The following is a 21,651-nucleotide window of genomic DNA, read 5'->3' as shown; positions in this document are numbered from 1 at the left end:
AGTTATTTCTAGAGATGAGCGAACACTGTTCGGATCAGCCGTTCCGAACAGCACGGTCCCATAGAAATGAATGGAAGCACCTGGCATGGCGACCGGCCGCCGGCAAAGTGTACATGCCAGGTGCTTCCATTCATTTCTATGGGAGCGTGCTGTTCGGAACGGCTGATCCGAACAGTGTTCGCTCATCTCTAGTAATTTCATCCGCAGGTTACACTTGGCTAGAATTTGGGAAGGCATTCAAGGCGCAACTCCTGCATGCATGTGCTTTATCCATAACAAGCATGATTGTGCTTTTGTCCATAACTTTAAGGGAGTCTTCACACAGAGTAGACGCGCAAGTATTTTTGCAAAATACATGTGTAAAAATAAGACTCCCATTGACTTCAATGATATTTTTTACACATGTAAAAATACGCCTGTAAAATGTCATTGAAGTCAATGGGAGTCTTATTTTTACACGTGTATTTTACAAAAATACACGCGTGTTTACTCCGTGTGAAGGCTAGCTGTGGCAGGAAAGGGGTTAAACACTTGAGTAGGGTTTGGATCAAGTTTCCTGTAACACCTAACATCACGCAACGGCCGGAAGGCCTCTTTTTCATATGCTGTGACAGGTAGGGATGAGCAAATCAAAGTAGAATTTGATTCAAATTTCAAGTAATATTCGATTTGCATTGAATTCGAAATTCCTCACGAATCGCTTTTTTCATAAAATAGCTGCTGCACATGTTAGGACATAGGGAAAGGAACTCTGGGAATATGAGATCACCCACAATGCCATGTATTCAACCAATCAGTAGCCAGCCAGCCCTGTGATGTCATAGCCCTTTAACCCCTTCGCGACCACCCACAGCATTGGGAGCGGTTTTAGCTGTAACTGACACCTAACACCCTGCTCCATAAGCCCTGGTCGGAGCACAGCTCATATCTGACCGCGCCATTCAAAGGGTTCCACAATACCAAAGTGACATCATCGCACCTGCTACTCTAAGCCACTGAAAGATCTGTTTTGGGGAAACTAGTCAAGGTAATTATTACTTTTTTATGACTTTTTATAACTATTTTATAGTTTTATATTTTCCTATGTGGGGGGCATAAGCGGCTTTATACTGTGTGGGGGTATTTTATTAGGGGGAGTCAAAAGGGGACATTATACTGTGTGGAAGCCACATTGGGGTATTATACAGTGTCAGGCAACAAGGGGACATTGTACTATGTGGAGACCACTAAAGGGGAACTTATACTATGCAAGGGGGTACTAGGTGACGTAATACTATGTGTAAGACATAAGAGTGCATTATAATTTGAGGAGCCATTAAGGGGTTTTTATACTGTGTGGAGGCCATTATACTGCGGAGGTTACATTATACTGAGTGGCAGTCACTATGGGGGTATAAGTATGGATACACCCAGATACAATGGAAGTGGTTGCAGATATCACCTAACCATTTGTGGCATATTAGGGCATGGGAGGGGGGAAAACAAACATATAAATAAACAATAATAATAATAATATTTGAGGCCAGGTGACGCCCATGGCCGCCATCTGCAAAGCCGCCATCTTGGCTTCAACTTTACTTTTTTCAATGGGAAGGGGGTCATGTGACATATCAAACAGATGGAGAATTGCACAAGAAACAATGGTGTGCTCATTTTTAACGTAGCTTTATTCATTATCGAGTGTGACATTTTATCCAGTGCGGCCACCCGTCAGTGTGGAGTAAATGTGCTATGGTTGAGATGCCGTGCAGGTAAGGGTTGGTTCACACTAGCGCTTGTATTCCGTCCGCGTGGAGACCCCCTCCCCGGACGGAATACCAACGCTAATGCACGTGCTGTGCAGTTAAGCACACGGAGCCCATAGACTATAATGGGCTCCGTGTGCTTGCCGCGCACAGCCCACACAATTCATTCGTGTGGGCAGTGTGCGGCAAGCACACGGAGTCCATTATAGTCTATGGGCTCCGTGTGCTTTGCAAGAACATCGCTTGCAATTGTGATTGCATTCCATCCGGGGGGGTCTCCATGCGTACTCCTTGCGGACGGAATACAAGCGCTAGTGTGAACCAACCCTTACAGAATATTAAGTATGCAAGAAAGAGATAGCAGAACCAGGCAGACAACTATCAGTGATAAAAACTGCAACCAAAATGCACCACACCCAGGGCGAGTGACAACCAGCCTCCAGATGCCTTCAGCCAAGCTCCTAGTGGCGGAGTTGGACTTTGCAGAAGTGGTAGTAAGGGGTTAATATTGCCTGACTTCTACTTCCATCACTTTTACCGTTACAATACAGGGCGGACTGGAAAGTGAAAGTGAAAGAATCAGCAGGCCTACAATAGAGACAGAGGAGGAATCGGCTGTAGTGTAAGTAGTTTATATGATCTATAGGATTATAATGTAATGTGCATAATAACTTACAATCGTAGACGTTTTCTGAATATTAACTGTATTTACGGATCCATAACAGTATATAGTATAGCCGTAGTAACAGAGTGGCTGTAAATAGCTTTTCAATTTACATTAATAGGTCTGAAATATTCTATAGGCCCAGAAGTAGCCGGAGCACAGAGGAAACAGCAGCCATGCCATTAAAGGTAAGGAGAGGGAAGCTTTTCTGCAGTATTTATGGACAGTGTTCTCCGCAGCTTCTATATAATGATTATTATATAGTAATATGACAAGTATTATTCTTCATGACATTTTGTTTTACAATAAAACACAGCAAACTACAATATAGGAAAAGGATGATGTCACTAACTAGAAAATGCTATTCAAGCATTCAGGGGTGGACATTGACAGCAAGGGTCTCTGTATATAGATCGAGGCCCTGGCTTCACTGATGTCCCTCAAGCATATACATAAGCATTTATAAAATATACACATACACACAGTGGCATAACTAGGGGTGGCGGGGCCCCATGGAAAACTTTTGACATGAGGCCCCTCTGACCGACGCTGAAGACCCCGACTGACACCCCCCCCGCATTCCTGCACGCACTATAATGCCCCATAGTTGCCCCTGCACACAGTATTATGCCCCACAGTGTATATGGGGACCAGTGATGAGGCCATTATACTGTGTGGGGGAAGTGGGCTAATATCTTGTGGAGGGGGGACATTAAGTTGTGTGTATCATTATGGGGGAATATTAAAGCGGTTATCAGTGCTTAATTTTATTTGGTCTATCCTCAGGATAGGACATACCCGTATATACTCGAGTATAATCCAACCCCCCTAATATTGCCCCAAAAAACTGGGAAAACTTATTAACTCAAGTATAAGCCTAGCAGGGGAAATGCAGCAGCTACTGGAAAATTTAAAAAATTAAAATGGTCGGAGTTTTTGGGTGCAGTAGGTACTGGGAAACGGGAGGGGGTATTTTGGTTGTCTGTCTGCCCCTTCCCTGAGCTTGAGGACTGTTTTTTTTCCCCCCAGCCTGGCTGAATATAGGGTATCTGCAGTGCTCCTATTAACCCCTTCCTGACGGAACAGGAGCACTGCAGATCCCCTATATTCAGTAGACCGGGCACTGTCAGACACAGGGATACCTAATGTGTATGTGTTTCACCGTAATTCTCTACTTTTATATGTATTCTAGGGAAAGGAGGGATTTAGAACTGTCATTTATTTTATTTTTTTTATTTTCTAAAGCTTTTTTTTCTCTCACTATTTTATGGGAGATTGTATACATTACCATTGCAACTGGTCATAGACACCCCCCCCCAAAAAAAAAAAAAAAATATTAAAAAAAAAAAAAAAAATTTTTTGCTTGACTCGAGTATAAGCCGAGGGGGGCTTATTCAGCACAAAAACTGTGCTGAAAACCTAGTCTTATACTCGAGTATATACGGTAAATAGATACCTGATTGTGAGGGTGGGGGCAACACATGGCCCCTATACGGAGCCGCTTTCAGCACCCGTCCTGTACACTCTCCATCCACTGTATACCTTCCCTGCATCTCAGCAGTTATTGAAGTCAGGGGGAGCTGAGCTGCAGTGAAGGTGTCTAGCCCCCTATACAATGGAGATTTCAGCTGGAAGCAGCTCCGTACAGCTCATGGGGCCTGGTGTCAGCTCCTACCAATCAGGTATCTAGGACCTATCCTGACGGGTGAATATGCTTTTTATTTTTTATTTTACACCTCCTACATTGCTCCAATTCCTAGACAACCTTTTTAAAGGGTTTATCCACCTTTCTAAAATTGATGGCCTATCCTTAATATAGGCCATCAATATTACATTTGCTGGGGTCCAGCAGCCAGGGCCTCTGCCCATCAGCTTTTCCAGGACAGTACAGCTACCGGTAATGCTAACAATTCAAGGAGGCACGCTGCTCACTTTCCATATAGGGTATAATGGTGGGTTTAGTTAGGGCCGTGGTGCACATAGTATGGTGGGAAAAGCATTGTTATTACCTCTAGCCACCCTGTCTCACTACAGCAGAACTGAAGGGGTCCTGGCAGTGGCCCCTAGAAACAATTCCACTGGTGGGCCCTAGACAACCAAGTCTATCACTGAGTGTTAATGCCCTTTCAAAGGTCTTTCTTGCGCAGAAAAGGCTCAATATCAATCATTCTGCTCAGTCATTCAGTCGCGGCATTCCCCTCCTGATTAGGCTTGAATGACTGGCCCTAAACAGGAGTGAGTCTCACGACGTGGAATGTGCGGGAAGAAGGGCATGTTGCTTTTTTTCCTACTAGTGGAAAAAAAATATCTAGCGGGGAAAAAAGAGCGAAAGGCTCCCATTCAAATGAATGGGAGTGTTTTTTGCAGGCAGATTTTGAGGCAGATTCTGCATCAAAATCCGCCTGCAAAAAACTAGCCCTTGAACTAGCCCTTAGACTCTACTGTCAAGGTATCCATAGCAGTCTTTCATAGTACAAAGATGTGTCATGTGACATTCCAGGTTATAATGAGTCAAACTGGTATAGACATATATTTATTTAGTTCTTATGGACAGTATTACAAAATAATGTATACAGGTCATACATAGCACTAATATGTCTTTAAATCACAATAAGTCATTTTCCCCCAGTTTAAATGAACACATGGTGTCAGAAAATGGCGGCAGATAATGTGACCTGACCTCCCTAATTGGGGTTAATGGATATAGTAAACAAACTTACCATCATTTTACTCCTGCTCACTAAATAGCAGGCTTGACATGTGGAAGGCTGCTCCTTAACGGCTAGTTCACACGGGGGGCAGTATAGCGGGTTTTGGCACAGAGTGTGACATGGGGAGCTGCGTCACTTTCGGGTCAAAACCCGCCTGCCACGACTGTTGTGGTCGCCCCCCCCCCCCCCCCCCCCCCCGGAGTCGGCTCAAATGAATGGGCTGACCCGGAGGATGCTGACGCCAGGCGGTGTTCAGTGTCTCCCAGCGCAGTCCTGTCTTATCAGTCCAGTGTTAACCTGTGGTGGAAGTCTCAGCCACATGTGACAGCGACCTCAGCGGTCGGGATCCGGGATGTTACAGATGGCGAGAAGACATTAGAGCAGCAGGACCGGACCGCCAGGACAGGAAGTTTCTTTTATCTCAAATAAAGATGATTTGTTTTTGGATAACTAACTCTGGACTGATCTATTTACCCTGGAGAACAAACGCCATAGCGGTGCCTAGAAAGGAGCACGGTAAAATTGAATCCATATTTTCTTTTTGTACACATACCTTTCCTATTGTTATTTACAGAATAATATACTGTACACTGTTTTTGTTTTTAAGGGTTCTTATCCGGAGCCAGGCGATTTAGTAGAATTTTATCGTGGTGTTTACCAGCACTGGGGCGTGTATGTTGGAGATGGGAAAGTTGTCCATTTAACAAGTAAGATAAAAGTAAAATAACCGTAACCCAAATACAGCCAAACACCATAAATATACGGTATGCTAACTTCATGCTACTGAGAGCTTTCATCTATATATTATACTACTATATACTACTATTTATTTAGTGAGGTAGTTTCCGATGACTCTACAATAGTAGGACTCATTACAGACGGAGACGACAGGGAGTACAGAGAATTGAACCGGGATTTTGGATTGGGATTTTGGGTGCCAGTGGAACCACTTTAGGATTAATGCTGGGATGACCAAGAAGATGGAGGTGGACTTTTACAAGTGGACATATACTCCAAAACCAGTGGACATCCAGGGAATGGGCATTTAGATAGTCAACATCTATAAGTACCTGGGTGTGCTCCTCAATAATAAGCTGGACTGGGCCGATCACCTGGATGCGCTGCACAAAAGGGTCACAGCAGGCTCTACCTGATCAGGACGCTGAGGGCCTTTGGAGTCCAGGGGGCACTTCTTAGGGCTTTTTCAACTCTGTAGTAGCATCAGCCATCTTCTTCAGAGTGGCCTGCTGGGGGAGTAGCATACCAACCAAGGATAGGAATAGACTCGACAAGCTGATTAGAAGGGGCAGCTCTGTCTTGGGGAGACCCCTGGACTTCTTGTTAACTTTATAACTTAGCTTCTTCTACTAAATTATTATTTAACCACTTCTGGACCGCCCATAGACTATAAACGTCCAGGAAGTGGTTGCCTTGTTCTGACAGGACGTACCGATACGTCCAGTCAGAACACAGCAGCTGCACGGAGATCGTGCAGCTACTGAAGCTGGGAGCCGGCTGTAACTTCAGCCGGAGCTCCCAGAGAGATGGCAGGGAAGGTTTATTCCCTTCCCTGCCATCTCGTTCACTGTGTATACAGCGCTCAATAAGTGCTGTATACATGGCTATGGGCGCCACCATGATGTGGCCGCCCTCTGACCTGGTGGTCACGTGATCCGCCAGGAGCAGCATCTTGCAAGAGCTGCTGGGTCCTACAGGTCAGATCAGCTCTGTATACTGTGTATACAGCATGCAGGAGGCTGTATTCCTCCTGCAACTGAGGCTAAATGTACCAGCCTCAGTTGCAGGGGAAATCAGCCTCCAATACAAAAAAAAAAAGTGATCAGATGTCCCAAAGGTCTCTTATCACCTTATAGGGACACAATCTGAAAAAAAAAAAAAAATATATATATATATATATATAAAATAAAAAAACGTAAATATAATAATAATAATTTAAAAAAAAATGCTAATAATATGCCGTTATTAAAGGTTATAGCCCCTCCCCCGACAACACCATACAAAATAAAAGTTACCGTAATGGAGAGGAAGAACTATTTTATAAAGGTTTTCAGTGACACTTTGTGTTATTAAATAAAATAAATAGAAAACCAGACACAATTTCCCTCCTATTATGTTTATATTTTCCCGGATATAAAATTTTTTTAAAACACATTCGAAAATAAAAACAACATAAAAATAAAGCCCTATGTGTCCCCGAAAAAAGACGCAAAAATTAGTTGACTGAGACATACGAGAAAAATGTTACAGCCCTCAAAACCGCACATACAAAATAAACCTAAAATGTGTCTGGTCCTGGACCACAAATTGGCCCGGGACTGAAGTGGTTAAGGACCTAAACTGAATATTACTTGCCCTCGCCGTTATAAATCGACAGATCAACTGACCCTATGTTGATATTGAATAAATTCCTTAAAGGGGTTATCCACTTTGTGAAATTGATGGCCTATTCTTAGGATATACAGATCTCCGGTACTGCTCACCTGCTATACACACTGTAGTAATGCTGCAGTACCTACACTCACCGCTACAGTTTGTACATACCATACCTCTATACCGGAAATCTGTGGAGGCCCTGGGTGTTGGACCCCTGCAGATCTTAAAAATAAGCCCTCAATTTGGGAAAGTGGATAATCCCTTTAAGATCAGGCCCACATATTGCATTATCATTTGTGGAAATGCAGTAAGAAACAAGGCATTTTACAGTCACAGAAAACTGAATAAAATTTTATTTAAAGGGGTTTTCCCATCTTACTGTTCCAGCACTTGCCTGCAGTCTCTTCTTCTCACTTCCTGTATTTCTCTCCCCCCTTTTCCGTCTTGCTGAATGGACACAGAACACGTATGCAGGTCAGATAATATGCAGATGCTTATACAGAATGGACTCAGTGTTATCTGTGTGGTTACATAGAGAGATAACAGACCAGTCTTTATCAGCAAACTGCAATTAGCTGAATGATTGTCCTGCTGGCAAGAGCAGCGAGTGAGTGACGTCACTTATCCTATAGGTCCGTGGTTATAGCAAAGCTGTGTAAACAATGGGAGGAATAAGTTCACATAGTAGGCAAACAAAGCAGAATTTCTAAAGCAATACATTTAGGAAAAGTCTCCAATTTACATAAGCTACAAGTATAGATTGTATCCTTGAGATGGGACAACCCCTTTAATATCAACCCCACATTGCAGGGAAAAAAGTGAAGAAAAAGAAGCATTCTTAAACGCTTGTGCATTTTTGAAAAGCATAGCATGTTTAATTTTTACCAGCTATAAAACTACATTTTACCTATACAATTATTTGGAGGAAACAAAATGCAAAATAAAACAAAAAATTTTGCAGAATGTTAAAAATTCTCACTAACCATCTTAATGGTGATAGTCTTTTGTCTTGGTCATTTGTCAGAAGCCCAGCCACAATTTCTTTACTGTAGCCAGGTTGTCTTCTCATGTACAGTCTCATGCACTGTCTCTGCCTCTTTTTGTGCAATATTTGCACTCCTATCCCTCTCCTCAGAAGAATGGACCACGTTGCCATCAGTTTACCTTCCGTGTAGAAGGAGCTGAGGGATGCCATAAGAAACATTGGCACTGCTTCACATTCCCTATACCTAAGGTCATCAGTCTGTAAAGGATACCTGTGTTTATGGTTCTTAACAAAATCTGCATCTAACCTCCAACATCTGAGCCCAGTGTCTGGATGAGCACGCCTCCGGAGATGGGCATATTGTAGCCCGTATCATGGTTCACTGTCAGACTGACCAAAAAGAGTATTCTCCGATGGGCCCAAGTTCTAACACAATAATGATCCAACAAAAGACAACCAAATTTGAAGGGTACTATGGTCTGTTTCCAAGGGGTTGTTGGGGAGTGGACTCCTAGCATCATTTTATCTGGTGGGTTCAAGAAATCTCAGTCCAACTCTGTCATGGTTTCAGGGAAGGAGAAGGAGGGCACATTGCATGTTGTGCAGTCATTGCTGTGCCATCACGCGACCACGCTATTAGTCTAGTTTCGCAATAGATGTCACTTTGTGAATGTGGCACCCCAGGCTTTGAAGATAGTGGTACAGCTAGTACAAAAAAATACTTTTTTTGTCTCTTGTTTTTTTTTTTAAAACTGTTTATTTAAAGGATTTTATCAATAAAGGGAAACAACAAGGGTGATAAACCTGTATCATTCCAAAAATTCTGCAAGCAATTAGCAATACAGTACACCAATAAAACAAAGTACAGTCCATTAACTAATCACATTCTACTTCTTAAATAGCTGGTTTGCTTGGCTCGTCCGGTTCGTCCTGTTCGTCCAGTTCTTCTCTGCCAGGAGTAGGTAAAGGTATGGTGAAGGAAGAGTCATTAGAAACAGTCGCTGGTGAAGATACTTATCGAGTAAATAACAAGTATGACGAGAAAAGAAATCCCCGTCCGGCAGATGAAATTGTAAAGGCAGCACGAGAAGAAGTGGGGAAAAAGAAAAAGTATGCCGTCACCTGTGCAAACTGCGAACACTTTGTAACAGAACTAAGATACGGCAGCAGCTACTCTGATCAGGTAATTTATGGGTTTAGTAGCTTACATCAGTATAAGGTTCATAGAATATACAGGGGGGGAGGGGTGCACTAATAGCAAAGAAAAAATGTTATTTTTTTAGCTCACTCTTCCCATTGCATAAGTTTATGAACACTAGTTAGTAACTGTCAATTTCTTGAGGGACATGCTTTCAGTAGTAGAGATGAGCGAATATACTCGATCGAATACCTCGGCCGCATAGCTCCCGGCGGCAGGGAAGGTGGGGGAGCAGTAAAAATTTGAAGCCCCGGAAGTGTTTTTGCATCGGGAGCTATGCGGCTGAGGTATTCGATCGAGTATATTCGCTCATCTCTATTCAGTAGTATATAGTATATAGGAACAACGTTTGTTTCTCTATGATTGAAATCTTACCTTCCAATCACCTCTGGGGCGGATTCTGGGCTTCCCATATACAGTCATTAGTCTAAACGTGAGTCCTTGCTTCTTAGAGCGTGCTAGCGTAGTACCTCTTCTCTGATATTCTGTATTGTGACCTTTGCTTTGACTTCTTGACTATTTGTCTGGATTCCGGTTTTCTACTTAGTTTCCCATCTTGTTCCGACCCCTTGGCTAGTTTGACCTCTCGTTCTGTTATTTGTCTTGTCTGTATTCTATGTTTGACTTGTCATAGGAAGGGACTGTTGTCCAGTAGAGATGAGCGAACACTATTCGATCGAATATCAGGCCGTTCGAGGTATTCGATTCCAATCAAATACCACGAGGCAAACGCACTAAAAATTCGTATCCCCACCCACCTTCCCAGGCGTTTTTTTTTTTTGCACCAATAACTGCGCAGGAGAGGTGGGACAGGAACTACGACAATGGAGGCATCGAAAAAAAATCGGAAAAAGGAATTGGCTGGCTAAATCAGGTGACCTCCAATTTATATGAATGGTGGATTTAACATTCGGGTAATTTGGGACTGTGAACTATGTGACTGTGAGACAGGGATAGATGTACAGGCAGGGGTAGCTAGGGATTACCATTATTTAGGTGGGAATGGAGTCTAAGATCGGACGAGAATGAAGACTGCTGTGGACCGATCTTAGACTCTGCCTCCTCCTACAGAACCAGCGTTGATTGGCCGAATTCTGTACTCTGGCATTCGGCCAATCAATGCTGGTCAATGCATTCCTATGCCGAGATGTAGCAGTGCTGGCCGTGCGCTCAGCTCGCCTACTCCGGAGATGCAGCCAAGCTGAGCGCACGGCCACCTCTGCTACATCAGAGATGCGCTGAACCCTGCTGCACACTCAGCTCTGCTGCATCAGAGATGCGCTAAACCCTGCTCTGCACACAATGCTGGTCAATGCATTCCTATGGGAAAAAGCTGACAGGGATTCTGACGTAATACAGTGACTTGGGCATGTTAGATGCCCCCAGGCATGCTTCCCCCTGCTGTCCCAGTTGCATTTCAGGGTGTTGGCATCATTTCCTGGGGTGTCATAGGGGACTTGGTGACTCCTGAATTGAAGAGTGGGATCCCATGAAACGAGCATTTTTTCCCCATAGACTATAATGGGGTTCGATATTCGTTCGAATAGTCGAATATTGAGGGACTATTCGAAATGAATATCGAATATTTTACTGTTTGCTCATCTCTATTGTCCAGTCGTCTTCTGCCATTAGGGTAGTCGTGGCAGGCAGGTAGGGACAAGGGGTGGGCCTAGCATCAGGGTTCACTATCTCTGCCCTTCCCCTTCTTCCCAAGTTCCAGAAGCAGCTACTGGGGAATTTCTTATCTGGCAATTTCTTAACAGGTTTCATTATATTTGGACCTTTGTTGATGATAATCTGTTATAATGACATCATGCGTTTTTCTATGTGAACATGATCCAACGAATGTTGTATTTTGTAATAGATTGCTTATGAAGAGTTAATGAATTGGATGCAATTATGTAAGGGTGTGTTTTTTTTGTTTGTTTTAAAAGTCGATTAGTGTATTGTGATACATGTCTCGAAACGCATAAGCAATGCTATCCACAAACCTCCTATTTTTATCATTACTTTTGTAACACACTTTTTTTTTTAGACAATAATGCATTAAAAGCTACATTTTATATTTCATTGTCACTGATGCTGGATTACATCATCTATTCGGATAAACTAATACCTTTATGCCAATTTCCAGGCATCAAAAAGTTGAACATTTTGGGCAAACCACAAGTTAAGTGGGAGAGAGGAGAGCCAGCGACAGAATCAATATAATTTATGCCAGAAATTAGATAGCAAAAAAAAAAAAAAAAAACCCCAGTTTTTCTGCAATATGTAATAAAATATTTAACAGTTGTCTCCTGTATTATGATAGTATTGTATGTTTTTGTTAAGAAAATGTATTATAACATAATAAAGTACAAATATGTTCCTTTTTTTTTTACCCATAGGGAAGGACTGCGAAGAGTGTTATACGTTATGGGTTGGTAGGAATTGCTTCAATTTGGTTTGGACCTTTAGCCCCTGTTGGTGCTATGGTTATAGAGGCTACTGCTGATGTTGTTGCAGCCGCTGCTGTTGCTATTAGGTAATTCACTATGAAAAACCATTTGTGATGAAAAGAAATAAAAAACCTCATTCAGACCTTATAACACTGGAACCTTACAATACACTCTCCTATAGCATAACAAGTCACAGACAAGGAATTGAGGAGACAACGCTATCAGCCAACCATTCTGCACCTTCTCCTGACAAGCTGGCAGTTCTTGTTGGCAGGGCCATCACAAAGGGCTTTAGCACTTCTTGACTTATCAGTCCACGCACTACTGTGCAAATTGTTACTCCTATATATGTCACGTACTTACCAAGATTTACATAAAATGCAAATAACTTAAAGGGGTTGTCCCATCTCAAGGATCCTATCTATTGAATGTTGCTTTAGAAATGCTGCTTTGTGTGCCTGCTATGTGAACTTATTCCTCCCATTGTTTATATGTCGTTCCTATAACCACAGACGTATAGAACAAGTGACGTCACTCACTCACTGCTGTTGATGGCAGGACAATCTGTTCAGCTAATTGCAGTTTTGCTGATAAGGCCTAAATCTGTTATCTTTCTAAGTAAATACACAGATAACACTGAGCTTGTTCTGCACAAGCATCTGCATATTATCTGATCTGCATAAGTGTTGTGAGAGTCTCAGGCCTGTTCAGCAAGGGGATGGGGGTGGGGGAGAAATGCAGTAAGAGAGAAGAAGAGACAGCAGGCAGACTGCTGAAACAATGAGATGGGTAAACCCCTTTAAGTTCATTCTGTATCAATACAATTTCATGAAACATCACAGTGAAAGTAGTAAGAGCTTACTTACATGTCTGGTCCAGTCTTATTTCTCTGTTGTCATAAATACCTAGGGGGTCAGCTGTGTGTCTAGTGCTATTAGTTTTGCCACTTCAGCCTTCCAAAAAAAAACAAACAAAAAAAACAAACACCAGGCCCGGAGAATGCTGCATTAAAAAAAGGAAGGAAGTAAAACAATCTGTATGATAAATGACATTATGCATTACAACTGTTACCTGCAGTCCTATGTAATACCTCAGGTAACACATAGGGGGATGTTTATGAACACCATTCCACTTTAGTCTTCATATTCACGGTGCAATATGCAAATTATGCTCACAGACCACCGCATTATAGCGGCAGAGCATGCGCAGTCAGTGTATAGCGCAGCGTCAAATGCCTACGCAAGGGAGAAGATCAGGAGAACATGAAGAGGGGCGTGAACAGAATTAACTAAGGATGTGGTTATGATACGTGAGTGCTCGGAGCACAGGGGGAGCGCCCCCTGTGTTCTGTGAGCATAATTTGCATGTCGCAATAAACAGACTTTTATGGAAATGGCAGGGAGACGAAGAGAATGGAAGCTAGGAGTAGAATACGACTTTTTAAAGGGGCTCTATCATTGGGAAAAGTAATTTTTACCTAATCACATCCTTGCATAGCCTTTAGAAAGTCTATTCCACACCTACCTATAGTATGTAGATTGCCTCAGTGGTTTCTGAATAAGTCAGTTTTTATTCATATGCTAATTAGACTGGGTGCACGATGCATCGTGCACCCCCTTTGCTATTGTTTCCTATGGGTGTATACAACACAGGCTACTGCTTCTGATGATTCAGCTTCCTGTTTGCACACACACATAGAAAATAGCAGGGACGAGTGCTGCTGGGAACTTCCTGTGCTGTCTGGAAGCTCATTGGCATATGAATAAAAACGGACTTATACAGAAACCACTGAGGCAATCTACATACTAAAGGTAGGTGTGGAAAAGCCTTTCTAAAGGCTATGCAAGGATGTGATTAGTTAAAAATGACTTTTTCCAATGATAGAGCCCCTTTAAAGGCTATTCCAACGTGCCATTAGTTCAAAAGCTGATTTTCTAATAATAGACTCCCTTTAAGCCACTCTTGATTCCAGCAAAATCTCCAACAGAACACCACAGTTTTTTCTGCAATATATAACAGAATATTTAACAGTTCTGTATTACAATGGTTACAGTATGTTTTTTTTTTGTTTGTTTTTTAAGTAGGCCCTTGAAATAACGCAGCACAGATGCAAGAACCCACAGAATAATGAGAGAGAGAGAGAGAGCGGTTACAGTATGTTTTTGTCAAGAAAATGTATTATAACATAATACAGTATAAATGTGTTTCTTTTTTACCCATAGGGAAAGAACATGAAGATGGTTGCAGGCGCTGGGACTTTCGGGCTTGTTGCTTTGCCTTCTGGACTTATAGCCACTGCTGTTGCCAAGTAATTCACTATGATAAAGCATTTGTGATGAAAACCAACAGAAAGCTTCCACATCAAGAAGACCTCATTCAGCCCTTATAACACCGGAACCTTACAATACACTCGCCTATATCATAACAAGTCACAGACAAGGAATTGAGGATACAACGCTATCAGCCAACCATTCTGCACCTTCTACTGACAAGCTGGCAGTCATCATTGGCAGGGCCTACACAAAGGGCTTTAGCACTAGTTCACGTATCAGTCCACTCACTACTGTGGAGATTGTAACACCTACAGTCCTATGAAAAAGTTTGGGCACCCCTATTAATCTTAATCATTTTTAGTTCTAAATATTTTGGTGTTTATAACAGCCATTTCAGTTTGATATATCTAATAACTGATGGACACAGTAATATTTCAGAATTGAAATGAGGTTTATTGTACTAACAGAAAATGTGCAATATGCATTAAACCAAAATTTGACCGGTGCAAAAGTATGGGCACCTCAACAGAAAAGTGACATTAATATTTAGTAGATCCTCCTTTTGCCTCTAGTCGCTTCCTGTAGCTTTTAATCAGTTCCTGGATCTTGGATAAAGGTATTTTGGACAAACAATTCAAGTTCAGTTAAGTTAGATGGTCGCCGAGCATGGACAGCCCGCTTCAAATCATCCCACAGATGTTCAATGATATTCAGGTCTGGGGACTGGGATGGCCATTCCAGAACATTGTAATTGTTCCTCTGCATGAATGCCTGAGGATTTGGAGCGGTGTTTTGGATCATTGTCTTGCTGAAATATCCATCCCCGGCGTAACTTCAACTTCGTCACTGATTCTTGAACATTATTCTCAAGAATCTGCTGATACTGAGTGGAATCCATGCGACTCTCAACTTTAACAAGATTCCCGATGCCGGCATTGGTCACACAGCCCCAAAGCATGATGGAACCTCCACCAAATTTTACAGTGGGTAGCATGTGTTTTTCTTGGAATGCTGTTTCTTTTTGGACGCCATGCATAACGCCTTTTTTTTTATAACCAAACAACTCAATTTTTGTTTCCAAAATGAAGCTGCCTTGTCCAAATGTGCTTTTTCATACCTCAGGCAACTCTATTTGTGGCGTACGTGCAGAAACGGCTTCTTTCTCATCACTCTCCCATACAGCTTCTATTTGTGCAAAGTGCGCTGTATAGTTGACCGATGCACAGTGACACCATCTGCAGCAAGATGATGCTGCAGCTCTTTGGAGGTGGTCTGTGGATTGTCCTTGACTGTTCTCACCATTCTTCTTCTCTGCCTTTCTGATATTTTTCTTGGCCTGCCACTTCTGGGCTTAACAAGAACTGTCCCTGTGGTCTTCCATTTCCTTACTATGTTCCTCACAGTGGAAACTGACAGGTTAAATCTCTGAGACAACTTTTTGTATCCTTCCCCTGAACAACTATGTTGAACAATCTTTGTTTTCAGATCATTTGAGAGTTGTTTTGAGTAGCCCATGATGCCACTCTTCAGAGGAGATTCAAATAGGAGATCAACTTGCAATTGGCCACCTTAAATACCTTTTCTTATGATTGGATACATCTGGCTATGAAGTTCAAAGCTCACTGAGGTTACAAAACCAATTTTGTGCTTCAGTAAGTCAGTAAAAAGTAGTTAGGGGAATTCAAATCAATAAAATGATAAGGGTGCCCATACTTTTGCACCGGTCAAATTTTGGTTTAATGCATATTGCACATTTTCTGTTAGTACAATAAACCTCATTTCAATCCTGAAATATTACTGTGTCCATCAGTTATTAGATATATCAAACTGAAATGGCTGTTGCAAACACCAAAATATTTAGAACAAAAAATGATTAAGATTAATAGGGGTGCCCAAACTTTTTCATAGGACTGTATATATGTTTGTTTAATAGATATGCTACTTTGATTCATGTACTTATCAAAATTTACACAAAATAAAACACAAGGAACTTATCATCATTCTGTATCAATACAATTTCATTAATCATTACAGTGAAAGCAGAGCTTACTTCTATGTCTGGTCCAGTCTTATTTCCCTGTTGTTATAGATATCTAGGGGGTCAGCTGTGTGTCTGGCGCTACTAGGCAGGGTTCACACTAGCGTCGGTGTCCGACAGTTAGTGTCCGATGCTAATGTTCGCACAAAATCTTGCGCGGACATTAGCAACGGACACTAGCTGTGTCTGTTACACTTTCCATTATTTTAAATGGGACATCATGTGCGTTCTTTAATGTCCGTGTGTGTCCTTAACTGTCCGTTTACCAAGATGTCTGATGTTTCAAGCGGACAGCTAAATCCTACATGTAGGACACTAGCTGTCGGACACCGACGCTATTGTGAACGCCCCCTTAGTTTTGCCACTGCAGCCTTCCAGCATATGTTTGTGCGTATTTTACTTAATGGCAGTTCGCGAGTATACTGTGCAGTAGCGCTCCGGAGGGAAGCGCTACTATGCAGGTGCGGGATTTGAAGACAAGAAGACGGAAGAAGACACTGATAGAGCCCCTTTAATGAAAGAGAAACCCACAATGGTCAGAGAAATAACTTGAATCTGACAAAAGTAAGCATAAAAAAAAATTGTTGACAAGCCACAAAGCTTGTGGGAGAATGTCCTATGGACAGGTGAGACAAAAATCTGAACTTTTTGGCAAGGCAAATAAGCTCTATGTTCACAGACAGAAAAATGAAGCATATCTTGAAAAGAATACGGTCCTCACTGTGAAACATGGAGGAGGCTCTGTTATGTTCTGGGGCTGCTTTGCTACATCTGGCACATGGTGTCTTGAATCTGTGCAGGGTACAATGAAATCTCAAGACTATCAAGGGATTCTAGAGTGAAATGTGCTGGTCTCAGTCGCAAGTCATGGGTTTTGCAATAGGATAATGACATTGGACTATTCCGAAGTTACCTTCTATGGGCCCTGACCTAAATCCTAGTGAGCATCTTTGGAAGGAGCTGAAACATGGTGTCTGGAAAAGGCAGCCTTCAAACCTGAGATAACTGGAGCAGTTTGCTTATGAGGAGTGGGCCAATATACCTACTGAGAGGGGCAGAAGTCTCATTGACAGTTACAGGAATCATTGGAGTGCAGTGATTACCTTAAAATAATAATAATAATACATTTTATTTAGAGCAATAAAGATATGGGTGGGCACTCACCAATCAGTAGACGGCAAATCTTTTCTTTATATAAAAAGTATTTCTTTTATTTCAACATAATAAAACAAGTCCTCAGGGAGGGAAAGATGACATAATTGGCAAAGAAAAAAAGGCAACAGCCGTTTCGCGTTATCAAACGCTTTTTCAAGCCTAATATGCAATTGCATATTAGGCTTGAAAAAGCGTTTGATAACGCGAAACGGCTGTTGCCTTTTTTTCTTTGCCAATTATGTCATCTTTCCCTCCCTGAGGACTTGTTTTATTATGTTCAAATAAAAGAAATACTTTTTATATAAAGAAAAGATTTGCCGTCTACTGATTGGTGAGTGCCCACCCATATCTTTATTGCTCTATTTTTGCAACTGTTTTTTCTAAGGGTTGTGAGCACCACTTTTTGTCAGAAAAGGTTTCCGACCCAAGAGATTTCACCTTTCACAGTGGATTATCATTTTGCTGTTGTTTTTGGAGCGAGCGGTGCCGTCTATTTTTGCTCTTTGTTTCTGTATACATTTTATTTATATAGCGCCAACATATTCCGCAGCACTGTACAATTTATAGGGTTCAGATACAGACATACATAACAAAGAACGTCATTTCACACAATGGGACTGAGGGCCCTGCTCAAAAGAGCTTACAATCTATGAGGTAGAGGGGGTGACACAAGAGGTAGCAGGGGCGGCATTGCTTATACAGTGTTCAGACAATTTTGTGCATTAGGAATTGTGATAGGCTTGTCTGAAAAGATGTGTCTTTAGTTTGCGTTTGAAACTGTAGAAGTTGGGAGTTAATCTTATTGTCCGGGGTAGAGTATTCCAGAGAAGTGGTGCAACTCGGGAGAAGTCTTGTATACGAGCGTGGGAGGTTCTGATAATAGAGGATGTAAGTGTTAGGTCATTGAGTGAGCGGAGAGCACGGGATGGGCGGTAGACAGAGATGAGGGAAGAAATGTAGGGAGGTGCGGCATTATGGAGAGTCTTGTGGATGAGAGTAATAACTTTATATTTTATTCTATAATGAATAGGCAGCCAATGTAGTGACTGGCACAGACCGGAGGCATCGCTGTAGCGTCTAGCCTGATAGATGAGCCTGGCTGCTGCATTCAGAATAGATTGTAGAGGAGAGAGTTTAGTGAGGGGAAGACCGATTAGTAAGGAGTTACAGTAGTCAAGGCGAGAATGAATCAGAGAGACAGTAAGTGTCTTTAGTGTATCTCTGGTAAGGAAAGGGCGTATTCTGGAGATGTTTTTGAGGTGGAGGTGACATGAATGTGCGAGTGATTCAATATGAGGGGTGAAGGAAAGGTCTGCGTCAAATATGACCCCAAGGCAGCGGGCATGCTGCATAGGAGTTATAGTAAGGCCTGAGACTGCAATGGATATATCAGGGACAGATCTGTTAGATGGTGGAAACAGTAGTAGTTCAGTCTTGGAGAGATTTAGTTTCAGATAGAGCGAGGACATGATATTAGAGACAGCAGAGAGACAGTCACTGGTGTTCTGTATGAGTGTAGGGGTGATGTCACGGGAAGATGTGTATAATTGGGTGTCATCAGCATAAAGATGGTACCTGAAGCCAAATCTGGCGATGGTTTGTCCAATGGGGGCTGTGTAGAGAGAAAAGAGCAGGGGGCCGAGGACCGAGCCCTGAGGAACCCCAACAGCAAGGGAAAGAGGGGAGGAAACAGAGCCCGCAAATGATACACTGAAGGTGCAGTCTGAGAGATAAGAGAAGAACCAGGAGAGCGCAGTGTCATTGAGGCCGACTGAGCGGAGCATAGTGAGGAGAAGTTGATGGTCAACAGTGTCAAAAGCTGCAGAGAGGTCCAGAAGAATAAGAAGAGAGAAGTCACCATTGGATTTAGCCATTAGTAGATCATTAGAGACTTTTGTGAGAGCTGTTTCAGTAGAGTGCAGAGCGCGGAAACCAGATTGTAAGGGGTCAAGCAGAGAGTTAGTAGAGAGATAACGGATTAACCGAGAATAAACCAGGCGTTCCAAAAGTTTAGAGATGAAGGGGAGGTTAGAGACGGGTCGATAGTTAGCAGCACAGGATGGGTCCAGGGAGGGTTTTTTCAGTAGCGGGGTTATAACAGCATGCTTGAAGGAGGATGGGAAGATTCCAGAAGAGAGAGAGAGGTTAAATATTTTAGTAAGGTAAGTAGTGACAGCAGGGGACAGAGATTGGAGAAGGTGTGAGGGGAAGGGGTCACTGCTGCAGGTTGTAGGGCGAGATGAAGAAAGTAGCTGGGAGACTTCCTCTTCTGTGACAGGTTCAAAAGATGAGAATGGACAGTCTGAAGTGCGGCTGGTGAGGGGATCAGTACTATCGTAGGTGTGGGAGTCAATGCCACCTGGGGCTTGGGCAGTAATTTCCTGACGGATCTTATCAATTTTATCATGGAAATACATGGCCAGGTCATCAGCACTAAGGTCTGTGAATGGTGTCTGCACCTTGGGTGTGAGTAAGGAGTGAAAGGTTTCAAAAAGCCTTTTAGGGTTGCTGGAGAGAGAAGAGATGAGGGCGGTGAAATAGTCTTGTTTGGCGAGGTAAAGGGCAGAGCTATATGTTTTAAGCATAAACTTGAAGTGGAGGAAATCTGAAGGTGAGCGTGATTTTCTCCAGAGACGTTCGGCACACCTAGAGCAGCGCTGAAGAAATCGTGTCTGTGGCGTGTGCCAGGGCTGCTGCCTCCTATGTGGGACTTTACGAGTGGAGGGGGGAGCAACCTCATCCAATGCATTTTTGAGGGTTTCATTATAGTGACTGGTGGCCAGATTGGGACAGGAGATTGAAGAGATGGGGGACAGGGAGGACTGTAGAGTATCTGAGAGGTGCTGGGTGTCAATAGCACGCAAGTTCCTATATGTGTGATGGGTAGGGGCGTCTTGTGAAGGGGAGAGAGCACTGATGGTGAGAGATAGAAGATTGTGGTCAGAAAGTGGCAGAGAAGAGTTAGAAAATTTAGAGACTGTGAGGAGTCAATGGAAGACTAGATCAATTGTGTTACCGTCTATATGTGTGGCGGAAGAAGAACATTGTGAGAGACCAAGAGAAGTGGTTAATGAGAGAAACTATGAGGCAGCCGGGGAGTGAGGGGGGGCAATAGGGATGTTAAAGTCACCCATGATGAGGGTAGGCATGTCACTGGATAAAAAGTGGGGAAGCCAAGAAGCAAAGTGGTCCAAAAATTGGTAGGGTGAGCCAGGTGGGCGGTAGATCACAGCTACATGTAAGGAGAGTGGGCGGAAAAGTCTGATAGCATGGACTTCAAATGAGGAGAATGTGAGTGAGGGGACCGGGGGAATGGACTGAAAAATGCACTGTGGTGACAGAAGTAAGCCTACCCCACCACACTGCCTGTTGTCAGGCCTAGAGGTATGTGAGAATTGTAGGCCACCATGACACAGAGCAGCAGGGGAGGCCGTGTCTGCCTGCTGGATCCAAGTTTCAGTAAAGGCGAGCAGGCCGAGGGATTTACTAAGGAATAAGTCATTAATATATTCTAGTTTGTTACACACTGAGCGGGCGTTCCAGAGAGAGCAGTTAAAAGAGACAGGGGAGAGATGAGGGGAAGGAACACGGTAAATATTGATGAGGTTTGTAGGCCTTCTATGTGTGCAGGAAGAAGAGTTAGTGAAGGAAGGAGGGCCGGGGTTAGGAGAGATGTCCCCAGCAGCTAGGAGGAGCAGAATGGACAGAGACAGAAGGTGGTTCAGGGATTTATGTGGGCGCTTCTGTTTGGTGTCACTGCTAAAAGAAATAAAGGGATGATTACAGAGTGTGAAAAGTGTGTGAGAGCTGTACATGGGAGAAGGAAGAAGAGAGGGACTGATATGGATGGTGTGTACTGGTGGTAGAGGTGGAGGAGAGATCTGCAGGAAGCCAATGGCTAAGATAGTAAGAGACAGTGCAGCTACAGGATACCATGAGGTAAAACTTGTTGTTTTAGGTTGAAATTTACCTGGTGTTCTGCCATGGTTAGCCTGTTTCGTGCCCTGTTTAAGTGCCATGTATAAGTGCACTTTGGTTAATCTGAACTTC

The 21,651-nt window shown here is 42.9% G+C and overlaps 1 protein-coding gene across 2 annotated transcripts; it reads left to right on the top strand.

The window, feature by feature from the left end:
- The first annotated feature begins 2,203 nt into the window (after window positions 1-2,203).
- LOC142213253 (phospholipase A and acyltransferase 3-like) lies at window positions 2,204-14,744 on the top strand. Of its 2 annotated transcripts, none has more exons than XM_075281541.1 (6): window positions 2,204-2,367; window positions 2,531-2,597; window positions 5,728-5,827; window positions 9,402-9,682; window positions 12,085-12,116; window positions 14,358-14,744. In XM_075281541.1, exons 2-6 carry the CDS (start codon window positions 2,586-2,588, stop codon window positions 14,368-14,370), a joined length of 438 nt encoding a protein of 145 aa, XP_075137642.1. In that variant the 5' UTR covers window positions 2,204-2,367; window positions 2,531-2,585; the 3' UTR covers window positions 14,371-14,744. The 2 variants fall into 2 exon arrangements, with proteins under 2 accessions (XP_075137642.1, XP_075137641.1); XM_075281540.1 differs by having other exon boundaries at window positions 12,085-12,221.
- The last annotated feature ends 6,907 nt before the right edge of the window (window positions 14,745-21,651 follow it).

Source organism: Leptodactylus fuscus, chromosome 7, assembly GCF_031893055.1.
Source record: "Leptodactylus fuscus isolate aLepFus1 chromosome 7, aLepFus1.hap2, whole genome shotgun sequence".
Taxonomy (NCBI): Eukaryota; Metazoa; Chordata; class Amphibia; order Anura; family Leptodactylidae; genus Leptodactylus; species Leptodactylus fuscus.
This window is presented reverse-complemented; position numbering and strand designations above follow the sequence as displayed.

Bases quoted from the DNA above. Each gene is read 5' to 3' on its own strand.
- LOC142213253 (XM_075281540.1), top strand. The intron at 5,828-9,401 runs GTAAGATAAAAG...CTTCTTAAATAG, and splicing joins GAAAGTTGTCCATTTAACAA to CTGGTTTGCTTGGCTCGTCC. The intron at 9,683-12,084 runs GTAATTTATGGG...TTTTACCCATAG, and splicing joins GCAGCAGCTACTCTGATCAG to GGAAGGACTGCGAAGAGTGT.